This window comes from Ceratotherium simum, chromosome 3, assembly GCF_057802395.1.
Source record: "Ceratotherium simum simum isolate JZ-2026a chromosome 3, ASM5780239v1, whole genome shotgun sequence".
Lineage (NCBI taxonomy): Eukaryota > Metazoa > Chordata > Mammalia > Perissodactyla > Rhinocerotidae > Ceratotherium > Ceratotherium simum.
This window is the reverse complement of record NC_141902.1, coordinates 14,382,736-14,410,209: the sequence shown is the minus strand read 5'-3', so window position 1 is coordinate 14,410,209 and position 27,474 is coordinate 14,382,736. Positions and strand designations below refer to the sequence as shown.

The following is a 27,474-nucleotide window of genomic DNA, read 5'->3' as shown; positions in this document are numbered from 1 at the left end:
TACACTTGAACTGAACCTTTAAGTCCATAGTACTTGACGTGCTTTCCATTTGATTTTTGCTTCTTTTTTTTTTTTTTTTGATGAGGAAGATTAGCCCTGAGCTAACATCCATTGCCAATCCTCCTCTTTTTGCTAAGGAACATTGGCTGTGGGCTAACATCTGTGCCCATCTTCCTGTACTTTATCTGTGGGACGCCTGCCATAGCATGGCTTGATGAGTGGTGCATAGGTCCGTGCCCGGGATCCAAACCTGTGAACCCAGGGCCACCGAAGCGGAGCGTGCGAACTTGACCGATATGCCACCAGGCCAGCCCCAATTTTTCCTTCTTTTGCTATAACTGTTTTCATCACTGCTTGAGCTTTGAATCTCTCTGATAGCAAAGTAAACATACCTGTACTGATTTAACAGATAAATGTTGTTTGAAGAGACGCTCTTTGTTTTGGCTTAGTGATATTAAGTTATTTTCATATTTTTGGTTAAAAAATAATAAAATTATTGAGGATTTTCGCATCGATGTTCATCAGTGATATTGGCCTGTAATTTTCTTTTTTTGTGTTGTCCTTGTCTGGTTTTGGTATCAGGGTAATGTCAGCTTCGTAGAATGAGTTAGGGAGCTTCCCCCCCTCCTCAATTTTTTGGAAGAGTTTGAGAAGGATAGGTATTAAGTCTTCTTTGAATGTTTGGTAGAATTCACCAGGGAAGCCGTCTGGTCCTGGACTTTTATTTTTGGGGAGGTTTTTGATTACTGTTTCGATCTCCTTACTGGTGATTGGTCTATTCAAATTCTCTACTTTTTTTTTTTTTTTTTTTTTGTGAGGAAGATCAGCCCTGTGCTAACATCTGCCAATCCTCCTCTTTTTTTGCTGAGGAAGACTGGCCCTGGGCTAACATCTGTGCCCATCTTCCTCCACTTTATATGGGAGACATCTGTGCCCATCTTCCTCCACTTTATATGGGACGCCGCCACAGCATGACTTGCCAAGCGGTGTGTTGGTGCGCACCCGGGATCCGAACTGGCGAACCCCGGGCTGCTGCAGGGGAGCACACGCACTTAACCACTTGCGCCACCTCTCTACTTCTTCTTGATCCAGTTTTGGAAGGTTGTATGATTCTAAGAATTTATCCATTTCTTCCAGATTGTCGAATTGGTTGGCATATAGCTTTTCATAGTATTCTCTTATAATCTTTTGTATTTCTGAGGTGTCTGTTGTAACCTCTCCTCTTTCATTTCTGATTTTACTTATTCGTGCCTTCTCTCTTTTTTTCTTGGTGAGTCTAGCTAAAGGTTTGTCTATTTTGTTGATCTTTTCAAAGAACCAGCTCTTGGTTTTATTAATTTTTTCCATTTTTTTTTGGTCTCTATTTCATTTATTTCTGCTCTGATTTTTATTATTTCCCTTCTTCTACTGATTTTGGGCTTTGTTTGTTCTTCTTTTTCTAGTTCCTTTAGGTGCATTGTTAGATTGTTTATTTGAGATTTTTCTTGTTAGTTGAGATAGGCCTGTATCGCTATAAACTTCCCTCTTAGAACTGCTTTTGCTGTATCCCATAAATTCTGGCATGTCGTATTTTCATTTTCATTTGTCTCCAGGTATTTTTTGATTTCTTCTTTGATTTCTTCATTAACCCAGTCGTTGTTCAGTAGCATTTTGTTTAATCTCCATGTATTTGTGGCTTTTCTGATTTTCTTCCTATAGTTGATTTCTAGTTTCATACCGTTGTGGTCAGAAAAGATGCTTGGTATTATTTCAATCTTCTTAAATTTATGGAGACTTGTTTTGTGGCCTAATATGTGATCAATCCTGGAGAATGTTCCATGTGCATTTGAAAAGAACGTGTATTCTTCGGTTTTTGGATGGAATGCTCTGTATGTATCTACTAGGTCCATCTGTTGTAGTGTGTCGTTAAAGGCCAATGTTTCCTTATTGATCTTCTGTTTGGATGATCTATCCGTTGGTGTAAGTGGAGTGTTAAAGTCCCCTACTATTATTGTGTTACTGTCTATTTCTCTTTTTATGTCTGTTAATAATTGCTTTATATATTTAGGTGCACCTACATTGGGTGCGTAGATATTTACAAGTGTTAAATCCTCTTGTTGGGTTGTTCCCTTGATCATTATGTAATGCCCTTCTTTGTCTCTTTTTACAGTTTTTGTTTTAAAGTCTATTTTGTCTGATATGAGTACTGCTACCCCAGCTTTCTTTTCATTGCCATTTGCGTGGAGTATCTTTTTCCATCCCTTCACTTTCAGTTTGTGAGTGTCTTTAGGTCTGAAGTGTGTCTCTTGTATGCAGCATATATATGGGTCTTGTTTTTTTATCCAGTCAGCCACCCTATGCCTTTTAATTGGATGCGAAAATCCTCAACAAAATACTAGCAAATCGCCTACAACAATACGTTAAAAAGATTATACACCATGATCAAGTGGGATTTATTCCAGGGATGCAGGGATGGTTTAACATTTGCAAATCAATCAATGTAATACACCACATTAATAAAATGAAGAAAAAAATCACATGATCATCTCAATAGATGCAGAGAAAGCATTTGACAAGATACAGCATCCATTTATGATAAAAACTCTGAATAAAATGGGTATAGAAGGAAAGTACCTCAACATAATAAAGACCATATATGAGAAACCCACAGCTAATATCATCCTCAATGGTGGAAAACTGAAAGCTATCCCTCTAAGAACAGGAACCAGACAAGGATGCCCACTGTCACCACTTCTATTTAACATAGTATTGGAAGTCCTAGCCAGAGCAATCAGGCAAGGGAAAGAAATAAAAGGGATCCAAATTGGAAAGGAAGAAGTGAAACTGTCACTATTTGCAGATGACATGATTTTATATATAGAAAACCCTAAAGAATCCACCAGAAAACTTTTAGAAGTAATAATCGAATATGGGAAAGTTGCAGGATACAAAATCAACATACAAAAATCAGTTGCATTTCTGTACACTAACAACGAAGTAGCAGAAAGAGAAATTAAGAATACCATCCCATTTACAATTGCCAAAAAAAAGAATAAAATACCTAGCAATAAACTTAACCAAAGAGGTGAAAGATCTGTACACCGAAAACTATAAAACATTTCTGAAAGAAATTGAAGAAGACACAAAGAAATGGAAAGCTATTCCGTGCTCTTGGATTGGAAGAATTAACATAGTTAAGATGTCCATACTTCTAAAGCCATCTATAGATTCAGTGCAATCCCTATCAAAGTTCCAACAACATTTTTCACAGAAATAGAACAAAGAATCCTAAAATTTATATGGAACAACAAAAGACCCCGAATAGCTAAAGGAATCCTGAGAAAAAAGAACAAAGCTGGAGGTATCACACTCCCTGATTTCAAAATATAGTACAAAGCTATAGTAACCAAAACAGCATGGTACTGGCACAAAAACAGACACACAGATCAATGGAATAGACTTGAAAGCCCAGAAATAAACCCACACATCTATGGACAGCTAATCTTTGACAAAGGAGCCAAGAACATACAATGGGGAAAACAAAGTCTCTTCAACAAATGGTGTTGGGAAAACTGGATAGCCACATGCAAAAAAATGAAAGTAGACCCTTACCTTACACCATGCACAAAAATTAACTCCAAATGGATTAAAGACTTGAATGTAAGACCTGAAACTATGAAACTTCTAGAAGAAAACATAGGCAGTTCGCTCTTCCACATCGGTCTTAGCAACATCTTTTCAAACACCACATCTGACCAGGCAAGAGAAACAATAGAAAAAATAAACAAATGGGACTACATCAAACTAAAAAGCTTCTGCACAGCAAAGGAAACCATCAACAAAACGAAAAGACTACCTAACAATTGGGAGAAGATATTTGCAAACCATACATCTGATAAGGGCTTAATCTCCAAAATATATAAAGAACTCATGCATCTCAACAACAAAAAAACTACCAACCCAATTAAAAAATGGGCAAAAGACCTGAACAGACATTTCTCCAAAGAAGATATACAGATGGCCAACAGACACATGAAAAGATGTTCAAAATCACTAACTATCAGGGAAATGCAAATCAAAACTACAATGAGATATCACCTCACGCCCGTCAGAATGGCTATAATTAACAAGACAGGAAACAATATGTGTTGGAGAGGATGTGGAGAAAAGGGAACTCTCATACACTGCTGGTGGGAGTGCAAACTGGTGCAGCCACTATGGAAAACAGTATGGAGATTCCTCAAAAAATCAAGGCTAGAACTACCATATGATCCAGCTATTCCACTGCTGGGTATTTATCCAAAGAACTTGAAAACACCAATTTGCAAAGGTACATGCACCCCTGTGTTCATTGCAGCGTTATTCACAATAGCCAAGACTTGGAAGCAACCTAAGTGCCCATCAAGGGACGAATGAATAAAGAAGCTGTGGTATATATACACAATGGAATACTACTCAGCCATAAGAAACGATGAAATCCAGGCATTTGTGACAACATGGATGGACATTGAGGGTATAATGCAAAGTGAAATAAGTCAGAGGGAGAAGGTCAAATACCGTATGATTTCCTTCATTAAGTAGTAGATAATAACAACAATAAACAAACACATAGGGACAGAGAGTGGATTGGTGGTTACCAGAGGGGAAGGGGGGAGGGAGGAGGGTGAAAGGGATAATTTGGCACATGTGTGTGGTGATGGGTTGTAATTAGTATTTTGGTGGTGAACATGATGTAGTCCATGCAGAAATAGAAGTACAATGATGTACACCTGAAATTTTTACAATGTTATAAACCAATGTTACTGCAATAAACAAAAAATTAAAAAAATAAAATAAAATAAAGTAAATTGAACACACACAAAAAAATAATAATAATAATAAAATTAATATTTAAACAGTAAAGAAGACCATAGAGCAAAAAGTGAAAGTCATAGGCATACTCCTATCACCCGTTCCTCATATTCACAATCCGCAAAAGTAACTGTTAAGTTTCTGATGTATTCTTTATGGTATTTCCTATGAATATATAACCTTCCTTGTTAAACACAAGTGGGTTCATGCTATGCAAACTGTTTTCTGACTTTCCCTTTTTGCTCTCTCATGCGCATTCCTGAAGCAGAAACGTCTCTGGGAACTCCAGATCTATGCCTAGGGGTTTGACCACAGTAAAAGGGAAGAGGCCAGTGAAGTGGTGGAAGGAGAGGCTGCCGTTCTATACTCTTTCATCAGTTTGTCAGAACTGAGAAATCCCAAGTGCCATGTAGGGAGAGAGTAAGAGATAGGAGCTTAGGTCTGTGCTTAGAATTAGGCCTCAAACCAGGCCACCCAGCAGCTTCTCTGACTAGACTTTTAAGCAGAATCTCAGCCTCAGTATCATTAAAGGCATTAAAATTTCAGTGCTACTCATTAATTTCTTTATTTAGCACCTCTGCTGCCAGGCAGTTACAATGTGCCAGGAGCTATAGGCTGAAGGGTATAGCAGTGACGGATACACACTCTGCCTCCTCCTGTGTTGCTAACCACCTAGGTGGGGAAGGTGACATAGAATAAATTCCAAGTGTAGTACATGTTTTAAAGAAGTTCTGGGTGCTGTGGGAGTATATAAAAAGAAAATTGCCATTAAAAACAGGCCCTGAGGAACAAAGCAGATTTACAGTCTGGTTAACCATAAAATGAACTGTAATAAAATGTTAATTAGCATTGCATCTCATAATTTCTTGGTGTTAGGAAACTATCTTTTCAGACCTTTGGAATTTGTTAAAATGGAATTTGTATAATTGACAGTGAAAATTTTCTTACTTGCAGGTTTACTTTTTTTTTTTTTTTTTTTTGTGAGGAGATCAGCCCTGTGCTAACATCCACCAATCCTCCTCTTTTTTTGCTGAGGAAGACGGCCCTGGGCTAACATCTGTGCCCATCTTCCTCCACTTTATATGGGACGCCGCCACAGCATGGCTTGACAAGCAGTGCGTCGGTGCGCGCCCGGGATCCGAACCAGCGAACCCCGGGCCGCCGCAGCGGAGCGCGCGCACGTTTTAACCGCTTGCGCCACCGGGCCGGCCCCTGCAGGTTTACTTTTGTCTAGCATAAAAATGAAATGTTTGCAAAATTCAGAGAATAATTTTCGTTTATAATTGTTGGAAATCTTGTACCAAATTATTTTCTAGTTGGTTTTACCCATCAATACTTCCCTTAACTGACTCCCCCTTCTCCCTCTGCAAGTAGAGGTTGGAATCACATGTCATATTGTCTTTCACAGATTTTTTGCTTGCCAATCTGATTCCTTAAGATGAAGTGTTGACAAACTATCGCCTATGGGCCAGATCTCTCCAGCAACTGATTTATATAAAGTTTTATTGGAACACAGCCATGTGCATTCATTATGTACTGTCCATGGCTGCTTTCACAGAGTTCAGTAGTTGTGACAGAGACTATATGGCCCACAAAGCCTAAAATATTTACTATCTGGCCTTTACAGAAAAAGTTTGCTCGTTCCTACTTAAGATGATAAACCTAAAACTTGGGTTTTACTGTGTTAAAAATTAATATCAAGCTTTTTAAAGAAAGCCCTTAAAGTCTCTTTAATAAAAATCTTTATATGAAGTGTGATGATTAGAGCAAATAAAATGCCATTTTTAATTACATATTGTGTATAGAGAATATTACTCAAAGTTCTGTTTATACTTAACTATCTTTGGTATTGGAATGAAAAATATGAATCATGTTACAGCCTTCCCCTTTGTAGATTTTTTCTTAACCTTTTGGAAAGAATATAGCCAGGAGTCAGAGTTAATGGGATAGTAGCTAAGTTTATACTAGTTGTTATGACCCAGCCAGAATATTTTGATTTATTAAAGTCGTCTAAGGAAGATAAAGTAGTTGCGCCAATGAGAGACACCCCTTCTCCTTTGCTTGTGTCTTAGAAAAGAAAAATTAAGCCAATGAGAGATTGCTAGAGGGAGCAATGAGAAGCTACTTCTGCTCTCATGGGGGTGGATGGAGGTGGAATGGGTCAGGGTGATGTACTGTGAAAGGTCTCAGCTCTATCCACTGACTGGGATTATTGCTTTGGCATCGATCCATCCAGTTAGTATGATGACTGGAGATCTAACTCTGCACCTCTGACTTTCCCTTGTCTATAAAGGAATCCAAAAAGTCATGGTCCAGAGGAGACACTGATGTCAGGACAACCATAAACGCAATCTTATATCAAGGAGAAAGATGAGATGGGGTAGGAATGGCTCACCATGTCTAGGGACTGGGGATAAAAGAAAGGTGGCTTAGGTGGACCATTTGTTGGCCATTCTGTTAATGGACACAATAAATGGGCTGGTCTTCCTTTATGAAGGTCTGGGATTTGTTTGGACCCTCAGGACAGGCTAGGGAGAATTATGGTTTTTGTTATTTCAGGTTAATCCATAGATAGTCCATGCTGTCACGGTTTTCATGATCTCAGTTTGCTATACATTAGTTCTAGTTGCTGTCAGTGATGTCCGTGTGTGTCACGGAACCATACGTATGTTCTTTGGGTTGGACATATCTGGATTCAAATACTGGTAATGACTAAACTTACCTTTGGGAAATGAAGGTAATCGAGAAGAACTATTATCTCTTTTCTAAGAAGGCCCTTAGAGGATTAGGAGGATACACTGCATAAAAATAAAGTTACTTAAACTTGCATGACTGGTTAACTCTAGTCCACTTTTTGTCAGTACAATCCCATTTCTGCAAATGCAGTTCAGAGAACTTTTCTAGCGGTAGAACAATAGTCGTGGGTTTAAGTTATGTTTGGTCATATCTACAAGTGTAAGAATCTTTACAGAGGGCAAAATTTTTGAACTCTGGACTATTCTAGAGAATCCCACTGACATGGCCTCTAATCGTGGCAGTCCTATAGTCCTGTTTCATTGTGCTTTGGGTTAGTTTTAAAATTGTACCAGTAATATAGGAACATGTTCTCATCACAAAAACAAAACAAAACAACAATGAAATATAAAAAGGATAAAGCCCCTGTGACCAGTCCCTTACCTGTTCCTCCTCCCGCATCTTCCTCCCTATCCCCAGGGGAAACCACTGTTGCCAGATTTTTCTCACAATTACTTGTACTGTGCCTTTTTGAAATCTTCTAGTAAGCAGATGCAATAAAAGCTTTCTTAGGAGTTTAAACTTGAGGCAAGATGACAGGGAAAAGCTCTTCAACTTCTCTCACAATATGCATTTACTCCAAGTTTGGAACATGGCTATATATATGTATGAGGTAAAATTAGGATTTCCCTAGGATTGAAATTTGGAAATTAGAACTCCATAGACTATGACAGTTTTAAAATTTGTAGAATCTTTTTACTGTCAGGAAAATTCTGTTATCACTTATATATTATTGACTAAGAAATCTGGAAGTTCAGAGAAAGAACCTACAGTGATGGCCTGCTTTCCAGATCTGGCTTACAAATGAGTTTTATTTGGCCTGCACAGTGCTTTAAAATTTTTTTCAATTTAAATGTCTTTAGTTGGGGCATGCTTTCTCCAAACGGTCTGCCCTTTCATCTATAGCTTTGCTCATTTTTGGGACCTGCTTGGCCCTAAGAGACATTTGAATTTGAGACTCCTGTTTTGAGAAAAGGAGAGGTTCAAAGTTAAGCTGAACTGTTTTTGTTTTGCTCACACATGGCTAAGCTCAAATCTGAAGACTTAGGAGAGTTCCCTAATATAAACTATTTTATGTATCTAGCATATGTGTGTGTGCATCTATATGATTTTCCTTTGATTTTATACATTAATCCTTCCATAATTAGGTATTATTCTTTAAAATGATTGATGACCAGCATGTCTTCACATATTATACAGCTTTGAAATTGTTATGACTTGAAGTATGGTGCTTGATTTCTTAGCTCTTGACTTAAAAAGTTTAATTGGTTAAGTTCTATTTTTTAACCTCGGTGGTGAGTATGCAGTTGTTTGCTTTATTATTCATTAAACTCTTCGTATATGCTATTGATACTGTCTTGTGTGTGTAATCTGTTTTATTTTTTTAAAAACTGTTTAAGGATTGGCTTATGTTTCTTTATTCCCTGAAATAAAGCAACCAAAAAATTTTTTTGTCATATGAAAGAAAATTAATCTCACTTAACTCTCATTTTCTTAATTTATTATTGACATTAGGTGAGTAATGAAAGAGGCTTTGAAAATGTAGAACTGGGAGTCATAGGAAAAAAGAAGAAAGTCCCGAGGAGAGTCATCCACTTTGTTAGTGGTGAAACCATGGAAGAATACAGCACAGATGAAGATGAAGTCGATGGCCTGGAGAAGAAAGATGTTTTGCCTACTGTTGATCCCGTAGGTTTGATACTAATGATCCTTTTGCCAATGGGTTTTGTTTTGATTGGTTTTTTCCCCCTTAAATATTGAACGGAAAAGGGGCCTTTGGAGGTTTAAATCAACTATATTCTGATTATAAAATTATGCATTATGGTTTTGTTAGAAAATAATATTTTTACAGAATATGGCTGAAAATATGTCCTGCGTTTCAATAGTTTGAAATAGTTTATTTTTGAGTGTCAGAGTTCTTTGTCAGTGTGGATATGTTTCTTTAAGACTTATCTTACTAAATAGTGCTTGGATTTCAGTCTCTCTTAATTAAGGATTGTATTACCGTTATAGTTTCTCCCCAAACTTAGGAATTGTCAGTTCTTTTTATTTGCCTAAAGTTTTGATTCGAAGATAGGAGTATACAGTTTTTAACTTTATGTGACTCACCAGGTAAATTTAATGATTTCTAAATTATAAAAGATGTGGCTGTAAAATTATAAGATAGCCGTACATTTTTTAAAAAGGAGTGATGCCCTTCTAAGAAGTCATTTTGAGAGTTCAGTTGATCAAATATTTTGACTTTCTAACAGGTATTGTTTTAGGTGCTGGTGGTACGGCAATGGGCAATATAAATTTCTGCTCATATATGCTAGTGGGCAGACAGGCAAAAAACAAATATATACTGTAATTATCAGACTATGAAAAGTGCTATGAAGAAAATAAAGCGAAGTAGCAGGATAGAGAATTATTAATTTATATTTGATTTTAAAAATGTTAGATTACTAGTTTTTCATCAGATTTGACTCTGAATAAATTTAGCTTATTAAAAAAAGAATCAGATCCAGATTCTCTACTATAGAAAATAGTCAAAGGACTGTGCACTGTACTCTGAAGACAATTCCAAATGCATGCAGAATATTGCAGAGCGTTGCATGCAATGGAAGAATTGTTGAAATAAATGTTTTTCTTTTAAATTAATTTGAAGGGGCTCTTATTTGTATAAATTTGTGTTATATATGTATGCTTTTAAAAGTCATCGTCTCAGAAGTTGCTCTCTAATTACATAGAAACTGATAATAAAGGCATTGCATAGAAAAAATACATCCTTCCTACTTCCCTAAAAATTTACTCTTTCTTTAAAGCTTTATTGAGATACAGTTCACCTAGCATACAGTTCACCAATTTAAAGTTTACATTTCTGTGGTTTTTAGTATATTCACTGAAATGCCTAACCATTACCATGGTCAATTTAAGTATTTTTGCATCACCTCAAAAAGAAACTTAGTACCCTCTAGCTATCACTCCCTATCCTCTATCTCCCTAGCCCCTGACAACTGCTAATCTACTTTCTGTCTATAAATTTCCCTGTTATGGACATTTTATATGAATGAACTCATATGTGGTCTTTTGTGATTAGCTTCTTTCACTTAGCACAATGTTTTCAAGGTCCATCCATGTTATACAGCATGTGTCAGAACTTCAGTCCTTTTTGATATGCCACATTTGTCAGTTCATGGGCATTTGGATTGTTTCCACCTTTTGGCTGTTATGAATAATGCTGAACATTTGTGTACAGGTTTCTGTGTGGATATATGTTTTCATTTCTCTTGGGTGTATACCTATGAGTGGAATTGCCAGGTCACATGGTACCTCTATATTTAATCATTTGAGGAACTGCCAAACTATTTTCTGAAATGGGTGCACCATTTTAAATTCCTGACAGCATTATATGAGGGTTCTGATTTCTCCACATCCTCATCAACACTTACTATCTTTTTCATTGTAGCCATCCTAGTGGGTGTGAAGTAGTATCTCATTGTGGTTTTGATTTGCGTTTCCTTGATGGTCAGTGATATTGAGCATATTTTCATGTGTTTATTGGCCATTTTCTATATCATCCTTAGAGAAATGTCTATTCAGATCTTTTGCCCATTTTTAAACTGGGTTATTTATCTTTTTATTATTGAATTGTAAAAGTTCTTTATATATTCTAGGTACAAGTCCTTTATCAAATAGATGACTTGCAAGTATTTTCTCCCATTCTGTGGGTTGTCTTGCACTTTCTTGATAATGCCCTTTGAAATACAAAAGTTTTTAACTTTGATGAAAGTCTAAGTTATCTATATTTTGTTGTTGTTACTTGTGCTTTTAATGTCTTATCTAAAACTCCTTTGCCAAATCTGAGGTTATGAAGATTTATCTCTATGTTTTCTTTTAAGTTTTATAGGTTTAGCTCTTTTTTTTTTTTTTCTTTTTAAAGATTTTATTTATTTATTTTACCCCCAAAGTCCCAGTAGATAGTTGTCTGTCATAGCTGCACATCCTTCTAGTTGCTGTATGTGGGACATGGCCTCAGCATGGCCGGAGGAGCGGTGCGTCAGTGCGCACCCGGGATCCGAACCCGGGCCGCCAGCAGCGGAGCATGCGCACTTAACCGCTAAGCCACAGGGCTGGCCCAATAGTTTTAGCTCTTATGTTTAGGTCTTTGATCATTTTGGATTAATTTTTGTATATCGTGTGAGGTAAGGGTCCAACTTCATTCTTTTGCATGCGGTTTTCCATTTGTCCTATTCTTTTCCTGTTGGATGGTCTTGGCATCCTTGTCAAAAATCATTTGACCATAGAACATGGTTTTATTTCTAGACCTTTAATTCTACTCCACTGATGTATATATATTTATCCTTGTGCCAGTACGACACTATCGTGATTATTGTTGCTTTGTAGTAAATTTTGAGATTGAGAAGTGTGAGTTCCACTTTTTTCTTCTTTTTCAAGATTGTTTTGGCTATTCTGGGCCCCTTGCAATTTCATATGAAACTTAGAATCAGCTTGTCAGTTTCTGCAAAGAAGCCAGCTGGGAATTGTATTGAATCTGTAGATAAATTTGGAAGTATTGCCATGTTAATAATAAGTCTTCTGATTCATGAATCTTTTAATTTATTTAGGTCTCTTTAATTTCCTTCTATAATGTTTTGTGGTTTTCAGAGTATAAATTTTGCATTTCTTTTTAAAATTTATTTGTAAATGTTTTATTCTTTTTGATGCTATTGTAAATGGAATTGTTTTCTTAATTTTATTTTCAGATCGTTCATTGCTAGTACATAGAATTACAATTGCCTTTTATATATTGATATTGTATTCTGCAATCTTGATGAACTTGTTTATTCTAAGAATTTTTTAGTGGATTCCTTAGGATTTTCTATGTGCAAGATCATGTCTTGTGCAAATAGAGGTAGTTTTATTCTTCTCTTTCAGTCTGGATGCCTTTTATTTCATTTTCTTGCCTAATTACCCTAGCTAGAACTCCATTACAATGTTAAATAGAAGTGGTGAGAGTGGACATTTTGTCGTCTTCTAAATCTCAGGGGAAGACTGTTCAGACTTTTACCATTAAGTATGATGTAGCTGTGAGTATTCTGTAGGTGCCCTTTATCAGTTTGAAGAACTTCCGTTCTATTCGTAGGTTGACTTTTCATCAGTTGAGATGATTATGTGGTTTTGGTTCTGTATTCTATTGATATGGTGACATTAGTTAATTTTTGGATATTAAGCCAACCTTGCATTTCTAGGATAAAACCCACTTGATAACAGTATATAATGCTTTTTATATGTTGCTGGATTTGGTTTGCTAGTATTTTGTTGAAGATTTTTGCATCCACATTCATAAGAAATATAGGTCTGTAATTTTTTTGTGATGTGTTCGTATGGTTTTGATACCAGAGTAATACTGGCCTCATAAAATGAGTTGGGAATGTTCCTCCTTCTTCTGTTTTTTTGGGAGAGTTTGTGAAGAATTGCTATAATTCTTCTTTAAATGTTTAGTAGACTTCAGCTGTGAAGCCACCTTTTCTTTGTGCGTAGTATTTTTTTTTTAAGAATCTATTCAATTTATTCTTTTTTTTCTTTTTTTGGTGAGGAAGATCAGCCCTGAGCTAACATCCATGCTAATCCTCCTCTTTTTGCTGAGGAAGACTGGCCCTGACATCTGTTGCCAATCCTTCTCCTTTTTTTTCCCCAAAGCCCCAGTAGATAGTTGTATGTCATAGTTGCACATCCTTCTAGTTGCTGTATGTGGGACACGGCCTCAGCATGGCCGGAGAAGCGGTGTGTTGGTGCATGCCTGGGATCCGAATCCGGGCCGCCAGCAGCAGAGCGCACACACTTAACCGCTAAGCCACGGAGCCGGCCCCTGTGCGTAGTATTTTAATTACTCATTGTCTATTTGTTTCTTGAGTCAGTTTCAGTAGTTTTATGTCTTTCTAGAAATTTGTCTATTTCATGTGTTAACTAATTGATTGGCATGTAATTGGTCATAGTATTCCTTTATAATCCTTTTTATTTTCTTTTTCATTTCTTTTTTTTTTTTTTTAATAATTTTATTTATTTTTTTTCCCCCAAAGCCCCAGTAGATAGTTGTATGTCATAGCTGCACATCCTTCTAGTTGCTGTATGTGGGACACGGCCTCAGCATGGCCGGAGAAGCGGTGCGTCAGTGTGCGCCCGGGATCCGAACTCGGGCCGCCAGCAGCAGAGCGCGCGCACTTAACCGCTAAGCCACCGGGCTGGCCCCACTTTTTCATTTCTGATTCTAGTAATTTGGGTCTTCTTTTTTTTTGGTCAGTCTAGCTAAAGGTTTGTCAATTTTGTTGATCTTTTCTAAGAACCATCTTTTGGTTTCATTGATTTTTCTCTATTGTTTTTCTTTTCTCCATTTCATTAATCTCCACTCTAGTCTTTAATATTTCCTTCCGTTTGCTTTAGGTCTGGTTTACACACCTTTTTGTAGTGTCTTGAGCTGGAAGGTTAGGTTGTCTTTCTTCTTTCATAATTAGCTATGAATTTCCCTTTAAGCACTGCTTTAGTTGCCTCTCATAAGTTTTTGTATATTAGATCTTCCTTTCCATTCATCTCAAGGTATTTTCTCTTTTCTCTTTTAATTTTTTCTTTGACGTATTGGTTATTTAAGAGTATATTGTTTATTTCCCACATATTTGTGAGTTTCTCACATTTTTTTTTTCTGTTATTGATTTCTAACTTCACTCCATTGTGGTTGGAGAACATACTTTATATTATTTCTGTCCTTTTAAATTTACTGAGGTTTGTTTTATGGCCTAGTGTATGGTCTGTCTTGGAGAATGTTCCATGTGTACTTGAAAAGAATGTATATTTTGTTGTTAGGTGGAGTATTCTGTAAATGTCTGTTAGGTCTAGTTGGTTTATAGTGTTGTTCAAGTCTTCTGTTTCCTTGTTGATCTTCTGCTTAGTTGTCCTATTCATTATTGAAAGTGGGGTATTGAGCCAGCCCTGATGGTCTAGTGGTTAAAATTTGGTGCTCTCACCACTTTGGCAGCCTGGGTTCATTTCCCAGTCATGGAACCACACCGCCCGTCTGTCAGTTGCCATGCTGTGGTAGCAGCTCACATAGAAGAACCAGAAGGACTTACAACTAGGATATACAACCATACACTGAGGCTTTGGGGAGGGAAAAAAAAGAAAGATTGGCAACAGATGTTAGTTCAGGGAGAATCTTTCAAAAAAGAACAGAAAGTGGGATATTGAAATCTCCAGCTATTATTATTGAATTGTCTATTTCTCCCTTCATTTCTGTCAATTTTTGTTCTGTTGAACCCCTCCTATTGAATTTTTCATTTCAGTTATTGTGCATTTCAACTCCAGAATTTCCATTTGGTTTTATTTTATAATTTCTGTGTCTTTGTTGATATTCTCTATTTGATGCAACATTGTCATCATACTTTCCTTTATTTCTTTAATTATCCTTTCCTTAATTCTTATAAAAGCCACTTTGAAGTTTTTTCTGTTAAATCCATCATCTGGTCGCTTTCACAAGTAGTTTCTATTGCCTGCTTTTTCTCCCGCTGTATGGGTCGTACTTTCCTGTTTGTTTTTATATCTCATAGTTTTTTTGTTGAAAACTGGACATTTTAGATAATATGTTGTAGCAACTCTAGGCACTTCCCCCTGCGTTCCCCACTCCCCCCAGCGTCTTGATATTGTTATTTGCTTATTTATTTGTTTAGTGACTGCTGGATTATTTTAGTGAAGTCTGTTTCCTTCCCACCTACTGTTTTTTGCTACCAACTAGCTGGCCTATAGTTTAGCCTGTATCTTCAGAGACTCTAGAAATTTCCTCCCAATTACCTTTTACCACAGTCTCCACTGATTTTGGGAGCACCCTAGACTGTTTCACATCTGTTGCAAATAAAGTCAGTTCATTTGGGAAGAGATTAGGAGCTATCTGTTTTATGGCCTGCTTTTCCCCCTGGGCAAAATCTCTTAGCCAGAACTCTGAATGAAGTTGGGGGGTAGGGACAGTGGTGCATTTCTCTCTGAGTGACACTCCTACTTTAGGAGCTGAGCACTCAGTGGAGGTGGGGAGCAGTATCCTTAGGTCTTCTTGGATTGCCTCTTCTGGCATGGAACCACTGCCTTACGAACTGGGGTAAGGGTGATCAGTGCCCCAGTATTCTCAGTGGCACCATGCCAAAGGTAGAGCCTCCATTCTGTGAGTGGGGGCTGATGGAAGAAGGGAGCCCTCACCTGTCAACCGCCCTCACCTGGAAATTAGTCTCTGTAATAAGTAGCTGAGGGGCAGAATGAGAAATGCTGATTGATGTCCTGTTCCTCCTGGGAAGAAAGCCATCCAACTGGAAGCTGGGAGTAGAGGGAGCCCTGTGTTCTTGGCTGTATCAGTCTGGAGTTGAGTTTCCACCGCACTTTGCTTGGAAGGCAGTGGGGGTGGGGAGTGATCTTGGTTCAGTTACCACACACTCTTGGCTTTTCTTATCAAATTTTCATATATTTTCTTGAACAGATGTTTCTTCATATATCATATGCCCTTAGGATCATTTCCAGAGGCTTTAAATGTTTGTTTTTAATAATTTTCACCAGTTTCACTGGGAAGTGGGTCCGCAAAGTTCCTCACACTATTATGCTGGAAGTCCATATCCACTCTTTTTTTTGTGTGTGTGAGGAAGATCAGCCCTGTGCTAACATCTGCCAATCCTCTTTTTTTTGCTGAGGAAGACTGGCCCTGGGCTAACATCCATGCCCATCTTCCTCCACTTTATACGGGACGCCGCCACAGCGTGGCTTGACAAGCAGTGCATCGGTGTGCGCCCAGGATCTGAACCGGCGAACCCCGAGCCACTGTAGCGGAGCGCACACACTTAACCACTTGCGCCACCTTGCCGGCCCCCCCATATCCACTCTTAAAATCTTTAATTACCTTGTATATAGCGTGTTGCGTTAGAATTTATTTGAATTCTCAGGCGTAAACTAACAGGTCACTGGGTAATAAGAAACCTCTCTACATTTCCTTTACTGGAGGCAGCATGGGTAGTCAGAACTTTGGTTTTTAGTTCTGGCTCAGTCCTGTTGTAATCAGTTGCTTTGACAAAGACTTGACTCCTCCCATTGTACTTCAGCTTCCGTGATTATACAAAAAAGGTAACATTTGCCCCATCTACATTCAGAGTTGGTTTTGAAGATTAAATGAGATAATATATATGAAAACTCACTGAAAAATGGCTTAGAACTGTATACCTGTTAGGTTGTATTAGTGAACAAAGCAAATAGTAGATAGCACAAGAAATCTTACTCAAGAGGTCATTGTAGAACTCCATTGGTATTTGAAAACCCCTGCCTAATTTTTAAATTTTCCCTGTAGTTCTTACTCAAGATTCATTTTAGAGTTTATGAAATTAGTCTGATGGCTCCATTCCTGAAATATTCATTCTGAAATTTTAAAGTTATGTTTTCCTTGGTGGTAGTTCATTTCTTCTAGACTACAATCATTTTCAGGCAAATAGAAGCTGCTATTATATTATATATTAATATAATATAACATAATATTATGTATAATATATTATGCTGCTAGTAGGAAACTTATAAACTCAGCCTGAAGCTGAGATCTGACATTTTACTTCTAAATAAAATTTTCACAAAAACAATCTAGTACAATTCTTGAAGAATTTATAAATAGCAAATAGGACTGTCCGTGTTGATGAAGTTAAACAGGACAAAACAATAGCAATTACTTAAATCTTTTTCTAAACAAGATACAATTCATTTTTTTGACATTTTTCTTAGCTGCCTGAACTGCAGATGTCTTTGGCTTATTATTTATGCATGCACATATTCATATTAGTCTGTCACCATTTTTTTTTTTAATGCTGTAGCTTAATATAGACTTCTGGTCATAAAACAAACTTGCAAATAGTTTTTTTCCCCCTAAATAACTTAAGTATTTTTTGGAGGGAAATTTTATTTTATTTTATTTTTTTTTAAAGATTTTATTTATTTTTATTTTTTCCCCCCAAAGCCCCAGTAGATAGTTGTATGTCATAGCTGCACATCCTTCTAGTTGCTGTATGTGGGACGCGGCCTCAGCACGGCCGGAGAAGCGGTGTGTCGGTGCGCACCCGGGATACGAACCCCGGGCCCCCAGCAGCGGAGCGCGCGCACTTAACCGCTAAGCAACAGGGCCGGCCCTGGAGGGAAATTTTAAACGTTAATAGGTTAAAAGCATTATAGTTTAATTCAGCCACTTAAAGGATTTGTCCACTGAATCTTTTTTTTTTTGGCCAGAATTAACTTCCTTTGTGATTTCCATTTCAAAAAAAGATTTTTAAAGTTTATAGCCAACGAAGACTTCCCCCTGCATAGCTTTTTCAATTTTTTTCTGGCAAAATAAGCACATCTTAAATGTCATATTTAACTTTTTTTTAAATCTTCAACAGGCAGAATTTAATTACATGTTGGATTTCAAGAAATCTACCTATAAAATCTCTTTTCCTCTCTTAAACTTCTCTCACAACGTCCATCTTTTTTTAAAAAATTGTGATAACACAACATAAGAGCTACCCTCTTAACAAATTTTTAAGTGTACAATACAGTATTGTTAACTATAGGCACAGTGTGGTACAGCAGATCTCTAGAATTTAATCATCTTGCATAACTGAAACTTTATACCCGTTGAATAACAACTCCTCATTTCCCCCCTCCTCCTAGCCCCTGGCAACCACCATTCTACTCTCTTCTATGTCTTGCATTATTTTAGATACTTCATATAAGTGAAATTCTGCAGTATTTATCTTTCTATGACTGGCTTATTTCACTTAGCATAATGTCTTCAAGGGTCATCCATCTTGTTGCATATGGCAGGATTCCCTTTTTTTTAAAAAGGCTGAATAATATTCCATTGTATGTATATACTACATTTTCTTTATCCATTCATTTGTCCCTGGACATTTCCACATCTTGTCTATTTTGAATAATGCTGCAGTGAACATGGGAGTAGAAATACCTCTTTGAGATACTGATTTCAGTTCTTTTCAATAAGTGGCCAGAAGTAGGATTGCTGGATCATATGATATTTTTAGTTTTAATTTTTTTTTGTTTGTTTGTTTTGTGAGGAAGATCAGCCCTGAGGTAACATCTGTGCTAATCCTCCTCTTTTTGCTGAGGAAGACCGGATCTGAGCTAACATCTATTGCCAATCCTCCTCCTTTTTTTCCCCCAAAGCCCCAGTAGATAGTTGTATGTCATAGTTGCACATCCTTCTAGTTGCTGTATGTGGGACGTGGCCTCAGCATGGCTGGAGAAGCGGTGCATCGGTGCGCGCCCGGGATCCGGACCCGGGCCACCAGTAGTGGAGGGCGCGCACTTAACCGCTAAGCCACGGGGCCGGCCCCATGGTTTTAATTTTTTGAGGAATCTCCATACTGTTTTCTATAACGGCTGCTCTATTTTACATTCCTACCAACAGTGTACAAGGGTTCCAATTTCTCTACATCCTTGCCAACTTGCTATCTTTGTGGGGTTTTGTTTTTTTTTTTTAATAATTAACAGGTGTTAATAACTGTAGACAGACCTGGCTTCAATGTGAAGATCACTTTCCATTTTCTGTTTGCTTCTAATGCATCATAAATCTGATAGGACAAAGGAATTTTGAAAAGATTGTCCTATATTTACATAGTAGATTTGTAAAACAGACCCAATTCAAAAAAAAACCCTGATATTTAAAATAAAGGTTTAAGAATAATACTCCAGGCATATGATACTTGAGAGAAAATAAGAAGTGGAGACCTAGATCTTTTTACAATCTTATGGTAATTATTTCCCTTAGATTTTAGCTTAGATGTGCCTTAAGAGTAAACGTGTTTCCTGTAATTCCTTTAACCGTTGATTTAGTCAATTAAGGTTCCTCAAATATGTGTATATGTGTGTATATAAGCATATATATTTTAAAATTTTGATTTTGCACAATTGTTACCTATATAAATGGACTGATGCCTTTTGTAATATAGTCAGAACTCAAAATTATCTGGACTCATTTTTCACCTGTCAAATTTTAAAAACAGAAAAGGATAGTATACTGTGGTGAGGGTACAAAAAAAATGGACAGTTCTATACATTGCTGCTGAATATTTAGGTAAATTTTGGTGTGAAGTTTTGCAGTGTGAAGGAAGAGCTTTCCAAATGATTATATTTTGGGCCTAGTTATTCCACCTTCAGAAATTTAAGCATTTGGGAAATATGCTTAATATTTCAATATAGTAAATGGCAGAAACAAAAGGATAGAGAAAGTACAACAATGTTCTGAAACACGTACATACTTAGGAAAATAAACTAAGATGTTAATAAGTATGAGTGGTGGAAAAATGAATGACTTAAATTTTCTTTATACTTTGCTCCATTTTTTAAGTGTTCTACAATAAATAAGCATTACTTTTATAATCTAAAAATAAGTTGTTTGAAAACGAAGGTAAAAGATAGCAAGTCTTAATAGTTCGCTATTAAGGACGAGATGGATACTTAATTATTCAGGAAGAAATGATACTTAAATTTTTGGAGAAAAAAATGAATCAACTTGAGTTTGCACCATAAACTGGAAGTCTTGAAGACTCAAGGTCTTATCTCAGTTCTATTACTGGGATGGTGGCAGGGTTCCCATGTAGGCTCTTGAGCCGCCTATCCTTTTGATGCAGTAAGGTCATTGTCTAAACAAAGGGCCCCATAGATTCGTTCTGTATAGTTGTGTGTTGTAGTGATGGATGTTCTTCAGGAGTCCTGATCCAGTTCCTTAGCCGTGGAGCAGGTTTGCCTCTTTGGTAGTCACAGCCTGGATATTAACAATTATTCTTTCTAGAGACAACCCCAGGAGAATTGGTCCATTGAGAAATAGATGTTTTCCTCCAAAAGCATGCTCAGTCCTTTCCTAAGTAGTTCCTTGGCCCTGTCATTTCTCTTGGGTTATAGAAATTGGTTCCATTCCCTGTATTTCTGCATTGTTGCATTTGCTATAAAAACCATAAGGTAAACACTGAGGTCAGAGCATCTTAAACAGAGCCCCTAAAGTAACCCTTATCCCCACATAAGAGACGCCTCCTGTTCTGAATATAGAAGATATAGCAGATCTGATCAGGCAGAGAAATATACAATATTTTCTTAGTTGAATGTATTTGTTTGCTTGGATATTCTTGCGTAAGTGGAGACTAAGGAGTGAGCTTCCTTGTGTGTCTTTTCAGGATGCTGTCACAGAAATTGGCACACCTGCTTTTCATGGGAAGGCTGTGTTTTGTGTCTCCTCCTCTCTACTTTAGCCCATCTGCCCAGTCTTATAGATAGTGTTTTTTTTTAATATTTAAAATATACAACTTTATTTTTAAATTAATTTGAATAAAGAGAAGTTGATAAGACAGACAGTGGCCACTCAAAAGGACTGAAACCCTCAGGTAAAGAATTTTCCCTCTCAACCAAGAAGAAAAGGAAATAACAGTAAAATTGACAACCTCGTCAGCTTTAGATATCAGGAAAGGAAGATACTTCATTTCACCAACAGAGAAGAAAGAGTTGTTGCCAGTGTCTGCAGTTTTCAGTCTTATAGATATTCTTGTATTTGCTTTTTTAATGCCCTTGTTAGCATTACCATATCTTAGCTAAGAAGATTATGGACAAGTTTATCTTTTTCTCCCTTCCCAGAACCAATATTAAAACAATTATTAATGTATTTGCTTGATGGCAGGCTGTGTAGTATGTTTTCTTTTGATAAAACAAAAATATTGGTACAGTGAAGCATGTTTGTATTACTGATTTCATCCACAGAGGCAAACTCATCTATATGGCAAGCTTCACAAAAGTATTCTGTGGAATTACAGCACCAGGATTAACTATGGAGGTATGCAGTATGGACTGCATTCTGCCAGTGGTCCTGGCCTACCAGATATACACGAGCTTGTTTTAGGTTATATGGTCTAATCCCTTTTTAATCCTTAAAGAAACAAAAAACTCATCTTGCCACTTATCGGTTACTTATTTTCCCACCATTAAGAGCTCATTTGATATGCCTCTACTTACCCTGCTTAATTTCTCTGAACCTTAATTTCCCCACTATACCATAAGTATGTTGTACTGTGTGGTTTGTTGAGGTCCCTTTCCGTTGACTGCACACTCTGTCTGATGTGCTTATGAAATGAAGACAAAAAAAGCAGCAAGACAGGAGAAAGGAAGCCTCTGGATTTTCAAATCATAAATAATCAAGACTATGACTTACCAACTCCATTTCAGTGGCAACTCCTTTTTTTGGTTATTCCATGGTCTTAAGGTGGGGGTAGTTATATGAGTGAATGTAAAATGTCTTTGTGGAATTCTATCTATAAAGCTTTTAAATTTTTTTATTGGGTTGTAGTATGTTTGTAGTACTGTCTATAGAATATTCTGTATGCCCCCCAAGTATCTGACTACTTCATTCTGGCCTAAATATATAGAATGAGTTTAGATATGAATGTTGCTAACCTGACTTCTTGTTGCAGACAAAACTTAACTGGGGCCCCTACTTATGGTTTTACATGCTTCGTGCGGCCACATCAACCCTCTCAGGTATTACTTTTCTATTTGAATATTGTATAACTACTATAATGTGTTTGAAGAATAGGAGCTTTGCCAAAGGGAGTGGGAGTGGGGGTGTTTCAAAAAGGAAGGAGAAAAAATAGAGAGTTAACCACTCTTTTCTCAGCAGCTAGCTAGCTAGCTTTGAAGATACTGATCTAACTTGTACTTTACTTAAAACATTCTCCAGCTTCTGATTGTGTTTTTTAAAAAAAAGGAATGAAAAATGGCTATATTAATTTACATATGATTTTCATGTTCTTGAACGTTTTCTCTTAGCAACTATTTTGCCATTTGGTTCCCTACTGATATTGTTCTTATTCTGTTTGACTGCTTATTCTGAAGCCTGTAGTTATAATTCATTTATGTTTTATTTCATTAATATTTCATTTCTTAAATTGAGATGTAACTAAGTCATATTTGAAAGAAATGAATTATCAACTTATGACTTAATCATACTAACTTTATAAATATAGTTTTTAAATCATAAAGCTTTCCTCTGCTTCCAATTTTAACTCTGTCATAGCTTCTATCACTTTCTGCTTTTTGTTGGATCTAAGTTTGAATAGTAATTCATTCAACAAACATTTACTGAGCACTCAATATAAGCTGGATAGTCTGGTGTAGTGAAAAGAACATGAGCTTTACGTTCAGACCTGGGTTTGATTTTGGATCTGCTTTGTCAGCTTGGGCAAGTTCTTCAGCCTGAGTCTAACCTTTCATGGTGCCTGGCATGTGACAGGCACTCAGTAAATGTTGTAGTACAAGCTATTCCTCTCCTCCAGCCCAATGGTATCCCAACCCTCTAAGAGTACACATTTTTCTTGAAGAAATAGACATGTAACAGATAATTATAATACCTGGAGATGTGTTACAATAAGAGGTATGAACAGAGTGTTATTGGGAGCCCAGAAGGAGCCACTAGTGCTTCTTGGGGAAATCAAGGTGGATATAAAGAAGAGATGTACTGAATGTTCATAATCTCCCTGAGGGCAGGGACTGTAACTTTTGTATTTCTACAGTGCCTTGCACATAGAAAGTGCTCAAGAAATGTTTATTGAATTGTGTAAGCCATTTAACTTTTGTATCTTTAGTGTGTGACTTTCTTGGAGAGAAGATTGCCTCTGCTTTGGGCATCAGCACCCCAAAATACCAGTATGCCATTGATGAGTATTACCGGATGAAGAAGGAGGTGTGTCGTCTTTTTATATTTTCTTGATGCGGTTTAGTTTGCTGTGGACTTGACGGGTTACATAATGAACACATGTATTCTCTAACTGCCCAAAGGGTAGCTCCCTTATCCTGGGTATTTCATTCTACAGTCATTAATTTCTTTATTAAATCAGCAAACATTTTAGAATTTTTTAATACTGACATTTCCCTAGGATCTGTGTACAAAACTGAGCTAGATTTCATTGTGCTAGGTGCTATGTAAGGTGCCTTATATATGTTAACTTATTTGACCTTTACATGCCTGTCTTTGGATGATTATTCCAATTTTAAGATGAGGAAACAAGACCTAGTCTCTGTACTTAGGACACATAGACAGGATGGAGGAGAAGTGGAGTGGGTTTGACACACAGAAAATTACACGTACTAGAAATGTGTAAGTGCCAGTGGTTTGGGCACAAAGATGTGAGGCGATTCTGTCTGCAGATGTAGTGACGTCTTAGGGTGGGGTGAAATGAGTTTAGTCTTAAAGAATAAAAAAGCTTTAATGCTTAAGAGCGTGGGCTAAAGAACCAAAGGGTCTGAATTCAAATTCTGGCTCTGCCACTTCCAACTCTGTAACCTTGGGCAAGGTACTTAACCCTTGTAAGCCTCAGTCCCTCAGCTTTCTAATGAGGAGGATTGCAGCAGAGAGTCTGTGCTCTAAGGATTAAGTGAGTTAATATGTAAAATGCCAAGAACAGCACCTAGTGTATATTGGTGAGCATGAAATAAAGATTAGAATCTTTTATTATTCTCCTTCAAGCAAATGAGGAAGGCAGTTCAGGTAAATGCCATGAAGATACATTATGTGTTTGGGGAAAATGACAAGAATAGGACTTTATTGTCACTGGAGCATAGAGTACAATGGGGGAGTGGCTGGAGATGAATCTGGAAAAGTCAGCTGACTTTATGTGGTCTCAAAAATATTTTATGAACAAATGAGTGGTTTTTTTTGTTTTTTTTTTAAACACTATCAGCCTTGTTTAGAGCCTCATTACCTTATCTGGACTATTATAATGCCTCCTAAATGGTCTCTCTTTCTCATTCACTCTCAAACAAGCTCTAGATTAATCTTCCTGACAGGTTACTCACTCTGTACTGACTAGTCCTACTGCAGAGACCAATACAAATGCTACCTCCTCCATCAATTTAGTAGTTCTGAAACTAGAAGTTATTTATTTTTTCTAAATCTCTATAGTGCTCATTCCTTTCTGTCTTAATACTGTTTTTACATGTCTTAACTTCCCTCCTAGATTGTAAACTTCTTGAGGGCGGGCTCTGCCTTATTTGTATACTAGGTGCTTATGAGAACCTAAGCATGCTATACCATCTAGTGAATTGACCACCCTATTCCACTGAATAGGCTGAAACCCTGTAATGGAAATGATATAGTATTAGCTAATTTTTTATTTAGATTAGACTTAATCTGAAGAGATGTAGCCCATTCCAAAGTTAATTCAGGTCTCATCTAAGCTAAGCAGTGCTGTATGATGTTTTAAAAATAACTTCACTTTCCTTAAAATGTCATACAGTAGTTTTCATTTCAATTTGGGAACAGGGGAAAAGGAAGCATGTCTTGTCTTAATTAGACCAAACTGAATTGGACATGACACTAATGTGTTTTTTTTTTTAAATTGAGGTCATATTGGTTTATAACATTACATAAATTTCAGGAGCACTGATATTTTGATTAGGGAAAAAAAAAGCACTAGCAACTGACAGAAGAGAGCAAATACTATTCCTTTTGGACACTTACATTTCAACTATTCTTGATATTTCCTCTTTTTAGGAAGAAGAAGAAGAAGAAGAAAACAGGATGTCTGAAGAAGCAGAAAGAGAATACCAACAGAATAAGCTGCAGGCTGATTCCATTGTTCAGACAGATCAACCAGAAACACTGGTATCCAGTTCATTTGTGAATCTCAATTTTGAAATGGAGGGAGATTGTGAAGTAATTATGGAAAGCAAACAAAATCCAGTCTCTGTCCCACCATAGAATGAAATGACTATCAAACTTCAAACTCTAACGTGGTTTTTATATCAGGAACTTTCACATTCTCTATTCAGTGGGACTTAATACAGTTATTTATATTTTAAATTATTAAGTTATCTGGAAAGGGAAAAATGTGTCTTCATTCTTAGGCTCTATGTAGCAAGAGCCATATCTGAAATGTGAATATTTGTACTATGCTTTTACTGTGTGTCAAATTAGTGCTTTGGTTTTAAAATGATCTTTAAAAAAAGTTAAGGACATTGTAGAGCCCTAACCACCAATTAAGAACTAAATTATGAAGCTTGTCTTTTATTTGTGTTTGTAAGGAAAAAAATAGGTAAGTTGCTGATTAAGGCTGATTGGAGCTGATATTCCTAGTCTCTGATTAAAATGAGGATGTTTTCCCCCTACATTTTCTCACGTTATGTCCTACATTTATATAACCATTAATTTCATACTAAGGATGGTTCACTGAGTGTGTAATAAAAGGAGCAAGATGAAAGCACATTGAATTTTCTTTCCTTGACAATAACTTTATTTTATGGAAAAGTGATTGAGTTTATAAAAACACCAAATTTTAAGATAGGTTTCCATTTTTTAATGCAGGTTATTTACTCTTATATTCTTTTTCAGTAGTTATTCAAATTAAATAACTAGCTTTAAACATAATGTTGAAAACCCTAGACCCTAGTTATGGAATGAATGTATTAGTATTCAAGTGGTAATACCTAGTGATTATCCACATGGCATCCTGGCTCTGTCACTCATTCAGCCCTGAATGCCTCCTATAGGCCAAGTAGTTGCGGGGATGGGGGTGGGACTGGGGGACAGATGAAGACTTAACCCTCAGGGGCTCACTGCTAAATATTGTACAAGGTGCAGTGGTAGCATAATGAAGTTACCTGTCACTCACCACGTCAAAGTAACAACAGTAAAGTGGACAGTTTACTTGACCCAGGTTGGCCATCTCTTTACCCATTGTGCCATAAGCAAACCTCACAGAAGTATAATATGAAAGTAATTTTGAAAATATTCCAAATATGTATTCAGAATCTTGTATGTGTATGACTTGGATTTGTAACTTAATGTAGGTAAGGAAAAATGTGGAGTATTTCAGATATGCTGCTCTTAAAAAGCCTATTCACAAACGTCTAGCTTTTAGATTAATGGTTGTTAATAGCCTTCTAAACAGCATTAAGCTTTCAATCTTAAATATAGATATATCTATATAAAATATGGCTTCAAAGAAACTCACAAGATAGGTACAGTGGGCCTGTAATGGAAATGTTATCAATGAACATGAACATCTGGCCACTAAATTCAATTTGAAGGATTAGGAAAGATAAGTTTCCTCATTAGGAATCTTAGTTACATGGATTCATGGTATGGTGGTTCATGGCATGTGATGGTAATTAGTCATGGGTGTAAACTCTATATAATTTAGTGCTTAAAGCATTAATCTTCAGATTTAATTAATGTCACCATAAATTATAGTTTACCAATAGTTCTAAAACATGCTAACCTGACATTTTAACTTTGTTTGAGATAGTACTTCCAAGACAGATATTTATTTAGTTATCTAGTGAAGGCATCTCTTCCTAGAAGCACTAGATCTAAGAGTTTACCTAGAAGCTTCTGTGATTGTAGTAGCAGGAAGATAATGACTTATGAAGGTTTTACGTTTCTTGAATTTTACTTTCTCTACTTGTCCAACAGTGGCCAGTTTGTAATGTTAATATAGTTATTTACTGTGCCTTAAATTTTTATTCTTTTTATTTATGCAAACTATAAAATTTACCATAAATGCATTAAATGGTTTGTCTTATTTTTAAGCCTCTTTCACTTTTTCTTCCCTTTCAACCCTTTTAATAATTACTATTCCCTCTGGATCATAGTTCATGATATTCTACCCTCTTCTAATCTTTCATCCCATAAAAAATAAACAGTATAATTGAGAACTTTTACAGTGAATTAAAAAATACTCTAACAAAAATCCTTAACAAAATGAAGTTTTGTAAAATGTAACCCTGGTACTGGTTAATAAAGACAAATTTTTTATGATTTTAATTAAAGTA

The 27,474-nt window shown here is 36.6% G+C and overlaps 1 protein-coding gene across 1 annotated transcript in view; it reads left to right on the top strand.

Moving 5' to 3' along the window:
• FAM177A1 (family with sequence similarity 177 member A1) overlaps positions 1 to 27,231 on the top strand; it is a 38,887-nt gene extending 11,656 nt beyond the window's left edge. Inside the window, exons 2-5 of the mRNA XM_004436410.3 lie at positions 9,139 to 9,312; positions 22,119 to 22,185; positions 23,289 to 23,386; positions 25,196 to 27,231. Coding sequence (XP_004436467.1) covers positions 9,139 to 9,312; positions 22,119 to 22,185; positions 23,289 to 23,386; positions 25,196 to 25,402 — 546 coding nt within the window. The 3' untranslated portion in view covers positions 25,403 to 27,231. The remainder of the gene's footprint in view (positions 1 to 9,138; positions 9,313 to 22,118; positions 22,186 to 23,288; positions 23,387 to 25,195) is intronic.
• Positions 27,232 to 27,474: the final 243 nt, after the last annotated feature.